The following is a 9,989-nucleotide window of genomic DNA, read 5'->3' on the forward strand; positions in this document are numbered from 1 at the left end:
CTTTCCTTATGTTTTGTTGACCATTCTATGAACACTGGGTAAACTCTTTGCTCTTATTCATCCATCAGATACTTAATTTTTTGGATGTCACTGAGATCAATAATATAAAATTCTTACTTTTCTTCTGCGTCAAAGGAGAGTGCTGATATTACTGCCTCAATATTTACTGTTATTTACTATTGAAGTTGAAAATCTACCATTTTTTCTGTAATCATTCTTTTATGACACTTAATACAGATATTTCTTTGTGAGTATTTTAGTAATAGCAGGTACAAAGATATATGAAAATAGAAATATCATATAAGCAACTTGCAAATAACATATGAAAACCCTTTGAAACTTTCCATTAAGGAGTTTCAGGACAATCATAGTGAGAAAAACAGTATGGGGAAGACTGAACTGCTGATAAATAATTGTGACTTAACAGAAAAAGCTCATACTATAAAAATGTTGCTAGTATATTTTACTTAGTTGAAAATCATTATCAAGCATTTGACAATTTTTGACAAATATTTGACAAATACTTGAAACATCATTTTAGTTATCATTGTAGGAATGTTTTAAAATTTTTAATTTGGCATTAAACTTCCTGTCCTAAAATTCTATACTAATAGTTTTCTCTTCCTATACTCTCCCAACCCTTCAAACAAACAAAAACTCAAAGCAACTCACAACCATTTTGTATAAATCAAGCCAGTTCATCTTTGTAGGGTGGATATGCCAGGTCTTGAATGTAGTGTTGCTAATTAACCTGATCAGGTAACATCTCTAGGAAATCTTGTTTTACCTTTCCTTTTTTCTTTAAATTAATAAACTTTATTTCGTAAAGTAGTTTTACATTAACAGAAAAATTAAATAGAACAGAGTTCTCATACACTCCCATAAGAGTTCTTATACCCACCACCCCAACCACAGTTTCCTATTACTAACATCTTGCATTGGTATAGTACATTTGTTATAACTGATGAACCAATATTGAGATACTATTTACTAAAGCCCATAGTTTAGAGTTCATTCTTTGTGTTGCATAGTTCTATGAGTTTTACCAAATGTATGTTGTGCATCCTTCATCACAGTATCATACAGAATAGTTTTACTGCCCTAAAATTCTCCTGTGTTTCACCTATTCATCTCCTCTCCCTCCTCCTCAACCCCTGCCTTTCCTTTTAATACTCTAATTAAGTGTAAGGTAATATTAATTAGTTGGAGCCAAGAATTTTCTTAAATAACTAGTGATCTCCCCATGGCAATCAAAATTTCTTAATTATTAATTTAGACTAGCACTGTCCAATAGAAACATATGAGCCGCATATGTACTTAAAATTTTCTAGAAGGTGCGTTAAAAAAGTAAAACAAAATAAGTTAAATTAACATAATATACTTATCCCAATATTTCCAAACTAGTATCAATTCTAGTATGTAATAAATATAAAAATTGAGATATTTCACTTTTGTTGGTACTAACTCTCAAAATGTAGTGTGCATTTTAAACTTATAGCACTTCTCATTTGAGACTAATAATCACATTTCAAGTGCTGAACAGCCACAAGTGGCCAGTGACTAAGGTATTGTACAGTGCAGGCCTAGGTAGGCTGTGAGCAACTTTAAAGCAGCTTATCCCCTCTCCAGGGCCTCTAGATTAGGCATGCAAGACTTTTGGAAGGGAAATCAGAAAGATAAAAGGGCTCTCTAATTCCTTGGATATTGATACTTATATGTTCTGCAACCACTTTCTTTAAACTCTCCCGTTTTTGGAAAAAGTGGAATGGGAATCATGCTCATTCTGGCATATCAAAGAAATGAGTACTGGGCTTCCTGACTCCCAGAAAGCCTGAATCATCTGAAATGTTGACTCATGAGCCTAAGGTGACTGAAATGTAGTGTGAATCAAATTTGCCTTCCAAGGCATCATTCTGTTTCTACTTTCCTCTCTCCCGTCCCCCTCAATGTGACTCATCCTACCATGTGAGAGTCCAGCATTGGGCAGCTCCCAAAACCCTCCTGGAAGGAGATGAGTGGACTATCAAATGGTCCACCCCAGTCTCCAGATAGTCCAGCCCAGCTCTGTTTTGCCTACCTCATCGTGGGTTTGCAAATTAGACTGGGAACAATCTTAAAACTATCAAAAAATTATTTTTTCTTTTAAGGTGGTGATAGTAGTAGTGATGAGGTGGTCTGGGAATTTAAGTTTGAAAAAATATTATCTTTTATTTCAAAATCTTTAAAAATTTCATGTATATTTCAGTCCTTAGGGCCTACTATTAATACATAGTCCCATTACTACCTTTCTCCACTCTGGGTTTTCCCTTTCCTGGGAGGAAAGTTTCCACCCCTAACCCTCCAGGATAACGCCCTTCCGGTGGTGCGCTAGGCACCTCTGCGACCCTTGAGGGCAGGCAGCTGGCTCGGTTTAAAGTACTCTTAACTACAGACTGACCTCCAGCTGTGGTCAAGGCCAAGACCCCAGCTCCAACCATCAACTACCCAAGGTGGAGGGTGGGGCTGCCAATTCCAAACCCCGCCCATCAAGCCCGGGAAGCGAGGAAAAGCAATAAGCCCCACCCACTTCCATCTCTTTTCCTTTCCGTTGGCCGGGCTGGTTGCCCTTCGTCCGGTACCGGTGGCCGATTGGCTCCCATACTCCCGCGCCCTCCCCTGCCTCTCCCTGCCGGGGAGGGTGAATCACGCCAAACTGGGCGGAGAGTCAGCTGGCCTCTCTCTTTCGCTCTTCTGGGCGGCGGCGGCGGCAAGTGGGGACGGGGCGGGTGGCGCATCACGGGCGCGGAGGCAGGAGGAGCAGTCTCATTGTTCCGGGAGCCGTCGCCACTGCAGGTCCCTCGGCTCGTTCGGCCCTGCCCCTCGCAGTCCTCCCCAACCCCCACAACCGCCCGCGGCTCTGAAAAGAAGCGTCCCCCGCGGCGGTAGCAGCTGCAGCATCATCTCCGACCTTCCAGCCATGGAAAACATGGACCAGTCGCCTCTGGTCTCCTCGTCCTCGGACAACCCGCCCCGGCCTCAGCCCGCGTTCAAGTACCAGTTCGTGAGGGAGCCCGAGGACGAGGAGGAAGAGGAGGAGGAGGAAGACGAGGACGAGGACGAGGACCTGGAAGAGCTGGAGGTACTGGAGAGGAAGCCCGCCGCCGGGCTGTCTGCGGCCCCAGTGCCCAACGCCCCCGCTGCGCCCCTGCTGGACTTTGGCAATGATTTCGTGCCCCCGGCGCCCCGGGGACCCCTGCCGGCCGCGCCCCCCGCCGCCCCGGAGCGGCAGCCGTCTTGGGACCCGAGCCCCGTGTCGTCCGCGGTGGCCGCGCCATCCCTACCCTCCATTGCCGCAGCCTCGCCTTCCAAGCTCCCCGAGGATGATGAGCCCCCGGCCCGGCCTCCCCCTCCTCCCCCGGCCAGCGTGAGCCCCAAGGCTGAGCCAGCGTGGACCCCGCCGGCCCCGGCCCCCTCCGCGCCCCCCTCCACGCCGGCCGCGCCCAAGCGCAGGGGTTCCTCAGGCACAGTGGGTAAGTGCTTAGTCCTCCCGCCTCGCGCCGCCCCACGCGCCTCTCCCTCTTTTGTGTGCAGCCCCAGCTGCCTCCGGCCGAGCCCCCCTCTCCGCCCCGAGGGGGCTTTGTCTGCGGACCTCAGAGAGAAGGCGTCTCCCCGGGTGGGTGCCGCCGGGAGCTGGGTGGGGCGGCGGAGGAAGCCCAGGCTTGTTCTTTATTGTTTGTCCGGGTATCGGGGAACACGTGCACGCCGGCCGCTCCCGGGTTCTTCCCGCTCATCCCCATTCCACTGCGTCCCAGAAGTTAGGCACCCACTCCCAGTAGGAGCTGGTTGTGAAGAGAGGAACCAGGGTTGTGTATTCATTGGGCTGGCTTGGTTCTGGGGTGAGGATGGAAAAGGCCTTGCGGTAATCTTTTGTCTACCCGTCTGGGTTGCTCCCAGGAAAAAGGCGCAGTTTCGCTGCTAATCTGTTTGCCTGCTTTCAGCCCTGGCCTCCCTCCTCACCCCCTTCCAGGCCTGGGTGCCCCCCTCGCGCTTCAGCCCCCATCCCCTCCTCCTGCCCTGGCCGGGAGCTGGCCCATTGGAAAGCGTCCACATTGGCCCAACTGCAGTGAAGGGAGAGCGCCTCCAGTGGTGTGGCGCGTGGCAAATTGGGAAGGAGAGAGTTCTGGAGAAGTCCTGCCACCGCCCAGTTTACCCCGGTTGTGATGTGGCGACTCCCCGCCAGCTAAACTGAGCCTGGGAAATGCGATCTGGCCATTGTGTTCCGAGGGGGCGCCGTCCGGGCAGGGTCTCAGCTGCAGAGTGAGAGGAATTGTTGTTAGTGGGGACAGGTTTAACCTCTCATACATCATAATTGATTCGTAGAGAGAGAAAAAAAGGCAAGATGGTTGATATCCTTAAAGAAGGAAAACCTGTGGATTCCTTGCTGTAGGAATAGGCCAGTTGAACTTGTGGCAGATTTACCATGAGATTTGCGAAATGTTTTGAGACAGGTTTTCATATATTGGTTAGAAATATTATTTCTTAGAAGTTTTGTTTCAGGCCGACAGACAAATCTGCATAGTCTGTAAATAGTTTTCAGATCTTTTCATTCACATGAGTAGTACCTGATTACACATTATCATCAATTAATTTATTTTTAGGAATATTGTTTGTTACCCTTTTCATCTCGGGAATTGTTTATTTTAGAAGAGAAAAAAGTTTGTTAGAGATTGAGAATTCATCTTACCAGGCAAGTTATCAACTAATAAGTAGCTTGTTAATTTTGGGGGAAAAGTGTCCCACTGGCAGTAGGACCTTTCTTTATGTATAAAAGGTAAAGAAAAGGTAGTTTTACTGCCTGCTGAGAAATCTTACTAGTATTGTAGGATTTTGGAAATCATTTTCTAGAAAAAAAATCAGTCTGAGATCACAGAAATTTTTTTTCTTCCATTCACTCCGGCTCTACAATTGGAAAATAAGCCAATTGTGATGTTTCTGAATAATCTTTTGTTATTGACATACTCCAGAGCATTACTCAAAACACTAATCACTATACTAAAGATATTAGAAGATGACTAATGACTCAATCTTTTTCTGAATCAAAAATGCATTTGAGGGAAACTAAGGCGAGGTAGAAAAAGATAAAGTAATAGGAAATTTGCAGAAGGGAAATCTAATGATTAACAAAAGCATACTAATTTGTCCTCTTCTATTCCTGCATGGGAACAAAGAGAAGAGTTGTGTTCTTTGAACATTGGGGATTTGGGAGGTGACAGCATTCTCAATTTTGACTTTAAGGAAGACAAAGAAGAGAGAATATTGCCTTCCCATCAATTCTGTCTAGTTTTCTAGCTCTTTATTGATAATACCTGTTTGAAAACTAGTTTATTTAGTAAATGCAGGAACATCGTGATTATGGTTATGAATACGTAAGCCATTTCAGTGAGTCTAGATTTCTTAAAAGAGTTTGTTCATTCATTCAGCTGAGTATTGACTGTCTGCAGAGACATGCACTGATATATAGCAATAAGCAAGACACGTGCTCCCTATGGGGGGAGTACAGATAATAAAGGCATAAATAAGGAACTCAGAATAATGGTAAGTGTTATGAGGAAAATAAACAGGATGATAGCATGGAGAATAATTGGAATGTGTGAGGTCCTTTCTAGGTAGGGTGGCATTGAGAAAGGCCTTTCTGAGGAGGTGAGATAGGAACTACCATAAAAAAATTTCACACAACTCCTAGGAGGCAAAAGCCCTGAGTCAGGAATGAGCTTTGTGGGTTTGAGAATCTCGGAGAGCGGTGTGAGGGTGGAGAGGTGGGCTACACTTATATCATTTCGGGTCTCCAACAGGCCATGGTAAAAAGTTTGGCTTTTAAAAAAGTATTGTTTATTTTACTAATAAGCTCTTTAAATAATTGTGATTTTGAAGCAGAAATATAGTTTTGAAGATTAGAGGAACCAAGAGGACTGACGTGATAGTAAAGACAAAGAAGGTGAGAAGTGTGCAGAGAAACATGGACCAGCCTGATTGGAAGAGGGTTTGTGTTACCGAGTTTGGTAGATCCCTGACACTTACGTGTTCAGAATTGCCATTTACACTGTTTTTGAGTGTTCTTGACCTTTTATACTCTGATTTCCATCTCGGTAAATTGTAGTTTCGCTGTTTACTGTTGTGCTTGGAGCATCCCTATTGTAGTGTAGGAACTGAAGTGAGACTGAAGCCTCTGGCTTGGTGACCATTTTTCACCATGAAACAATTGGCTTCAAGTTGATAAGGTGGTTGGTTAACCTAGGCTTTGAGGATATTCTAAGAGAAGCTGGCTAGAAATGGAGAGAAATGCAAATATTATCATTAAAGATGACTTTGAGCTGGTCTCTGGACGTGTTCTAAATCAGTGTTAACAAAGATTTAAATGGGTGGTAGGTCTGGATTGTGAAGGGCATTGAATGCCAAATAAGGAATTAGGGTTTTATTATCCTGCTTTTATCCATGCTGTGCTCTGCCTCCTACATTTGCTCTTGCTTTTGGTAATTTACATTATGAAACCAAAAATTTTTTTTGTTGTTATTTCCAAAATGTAGTCACTTTATTATTTTTCACCTCTCTCCTGAATTACTGCTTTAGGCATTGGGAAGCCATTGAAGATTATTGAACTGAGGCATGGCATCATGAAAGCAGTGTTAGAAAAATGAGTTGGTAACAGTATTCAAGATAGGTTGGCAAGAAAAACAGGAACTATTTAGAAAGCTTTTGCATTAGTTCTGAGACAGGTGAGTAGATCTTGAACTAGTTCTTTACTAGTTCATTCAGTGAAAATGGAGTAGAAGGGTTGATTTATTTGATTCATGAATCTGTAGTTTTATAGTTAAGTCATGAAGGGGCTTTATGAAGGAAGAATTGATAGGACTTGCAGGCAATGGATGTAAATGCAAAGAAAAGAATTGGTGTTTATTAAATCAGTTATAGAGATTGTCCAAAGTTATTAATTGTGATGGAAATTTGTATAGAATTAAATATTGCTCATAAGTATGGGTTCTGGCTTAGAGATTAAAAACTAGTCTTTGGGCTGGCCGAGTGGCTCAGTTGGTTAAGAGCTTGCTCAAGAGTGAGAGTTCTGAGCAACAGCGGTTCGATTCCCGGCCCGAGCTGAGCTGCCGCTGAGCTGCCAACAGGTGGCAGGACGGCTCAGCTAAAAAAAAAAAAACAAAAAAAACCCTAGTCTTTTATAAAATCATTTATTATATTTAAAACGTAAGTATCAGTTCTTAATATCAAGTCCAGGTATGACAGTGATGTGACACTCCCAAGAAGTAGATGTTTCTAAAGAAAGAGATGTTATAGCCTATTCACTCCCCATCTTCCTTACATTTTTATCTAGAAAACGATAAGGAATTGAACTGATGGATTTAGAGATTTTTGAATAACTTTATTTTGTTAAGCCATTTCTAACTTTTTGATTAGGAATAAAAGTTGGAAACAGGTGATATGCTCCTAATGGATAAGGTGAATATTGGTTCTTAGGAAGCACAGTGTTAAATTTATAGTGCTTTTTAGTAACTAGCAAGCATCCTCAAATCCTATTTAAAATGAAGTATTGAATATATATTGAATCTCTGGTAAATATCTATTTAGAATAGTATTTAGAAAACATGCTGTTTTAGCTCTGTATCCCTGTAAACTTGGGAGATTTACTATATTATGTAAAATATTTGTAAAAGGATCATATTATCTATTTCCAGTAAATGGCTCTGTTTTATGTGTAGTTATTTCATAATAATCCTAACAGCAATTTACTTGAAAGACTGTGATGTAAGACCCCTATTTGAATGGCACATTTGAAAGGTACTTTGCTGGCCCAGGGTAACAGTACTAACCAAATGGGTATTTCTTGATTCGTCTTTGGAACCTCGGATTAAGGAGAAGTAAATGTTGCAGATACGCTATTCTTACAGTACATTCTCTGAGAATTTTTGTTCCTGTTTCTAAATATAGACCCTGGAAGGTCCCTCGGGGGGTGACAGCACCAGGAATGGGAAGTGCCAGGATAGAGCCATAGTTTATCAGCAGTATTTATTGAAATGGGTGTGTGACCTTTGCGGCTAGCTAGTGTAGGACATAGGAATGAAAAATGGTGAGACCCAGATCTACTGATGCTAAGGTCCTCTTGGACTAATGGCCTCATCATTCTTTTCAACTCCTAAAGTTGATTCACATTTAAGCTGCTAGGGTTTTGAGTCTTGGCGTGGTGATTATTAATTTTGAAGTCACTTTCCTCATGTGTTCCAATAACATTCTAGTCTTACTTTATCATATAGATATATCATACCATATCAATGGTAATGGTATATTTACTCATCTCTAGTCTCTACCAGACTGGGTATACCCCTTGAGGAAAAGGACTGGATGACATTATATCTCCATTGCTGAGCACAGAGATGTGGTGTAGGCACTCATAGATTTGCTGAATGAATACAAAATTGTAGATGAATGCTGGTCTTCATATTCTGTATAGTTCTAGAATTACTACAGTATCTTCTCAATAAAAATCCCAAGTTAAAGCATGTGTTTATTTACATATATACATAAATAAGGTATATGAGTATACCATATTTCATTTAATCACTCTTATTGATGATTAATTAGGTTGTTTCTCAGCTTTCTATTATAATGTTGCTGTGAACACCCTTATATACACTTCTATGGGAATACATGCTGTTATATGTATTGTAAGATAAACTCATGCAAGTAGAATTATTGGTTCAAAGGGTATGTCCATTTAAAATGTTATAGATAATGTCAAATTGTACTACAAAGGAGTTGTAACCAATAATATGTTAAAGTATCTTTGTCCTTTTGCCTTTACCAATACAATACATTGGTAAACTAGTAAATGGTTTAGCAAATTGTTTTTTAAATTTACATTTCCGATTATTTTTTAATAGGATTAAGCTCTGGTAAATTTTTCTGATTACCACTTTTCCTTATTTGTTTTTTGTTGTTGTTGGTGGTGGTGTTCTTATAGATATAGGAGTACTTAATCTATTGTAAGGAAATTAACCTCTTTGTCATGTCTTGAAAACTTTTTTCCTGATTTGTAACTTGTATTTTGACCTTTGGTGTATTTTTTATTTTTGTTTTTATTTTTTGGTGCAAAAACTTTTATGTAGTCAGATTTATTTTCTTTTATGACTTTGAGTCATAAAAGTCATTGATTTTTTTTTTTTCTGTGTAATTCTTAGAAAGACCTTCTTTAAGATTGTAAAATTTCTCCCATGTTTTCTCCTGGTATTTTTATGATTTCCTCTTAGCATTTAATTCTTTCCTCCTTCTGCAGTTTATTTTGTTCTAGAGTGTGAAGTAGTGATATTTGATTTTTCAACATGATTTCCCATTTGTCCCAATACCATTTTCTTCACTATTTTGAAATACCACTTTTGTCATATACTTGTAGTATGGGTAAAATATTTTCTCTTCTGTTTCATTTATTTGTTCATGCATAAGTACCAAAATGTTTTAATTGCTATAACTTTTAAATAAAAGATGAGCTGATAGGACTTTTCCAGAATTATTTTTCATGACTATCTGCATGTATAATTTTCTATCTGATCTTTAAAGTTTATCTAGTCCTTTATCCCTCTGTTGGAATTGTAGTGGATTACATTACATTTATGGATTAAATTAAGGAAGAAATTGATATTTTTTAGTATTGTTATTATATATTTTTTCAACCAACATGTGGTTTTTAACATGTATTTTTTTAAAATTTAATAATTATGTGAACTGTAAGCTTTAAAACATAAATATTAAGTATTCTAGCCTGCTTAGTATGAAACACTTGAAATATTGGGTTATATAGATGTTGGGCCCCCTCTTTTCTTTTCCTTTTTTTTTTTTTAAAGATTTTATTGGGGAATTGGGAGAGGGGAACAGCGGTGGGGAATCAGGGAAAAGGGAACAAACAAGTTGCTGTCCTTTTGTTCTTCAGTCTAGTTGTGGAGGACGTTGCT

General features: G+C 40.5%; 1 protein-coding gene across 2 annotated transcripts in view; it reads left to right on the forward strand.

The window, feature by feature from the left end:
* Positions 1–2,658: 2,658 nt before the first annotated feature.
* RTN4 (reticulon 4) overlaps positions 2,659–9,989 on the forward strand; it is a 73,533-nt gene continuing 66,202 nt past the window's right edge. For both annotated transcript variants that reach the window (XM_019662105.1, XM_019662106.1), the window contains exon 1: positions 2,659–3,509. In XM_019662105.1, the coding sequence (XP_019517650.1) occupies positions 2,957–3,509 (553 nt within the window). In that variant the 5' untranslated portion in view covers positions 2,659–2,956. The remainder of the gene's footprint in view (positions 3,510–9,989) is intronic.

The sequence above is a fragment of the Hipposideros armiger genome, unplaced genomic scaffold (assembly GCF_001890085.2).
Source record: "Hipposideros armiger isolate ML-2016 unplaced genomic scaffold, ASM189008v1 scaffold_366, whole genome shotgun sequence".
NCBI classification, from domain to species: domain Eukaryota; kingdom Metazoa; phylum Chordata; class Mammalia; order Chiroptera; family Hipposideridae; genus Hipposideros; species Hipposideros armiger.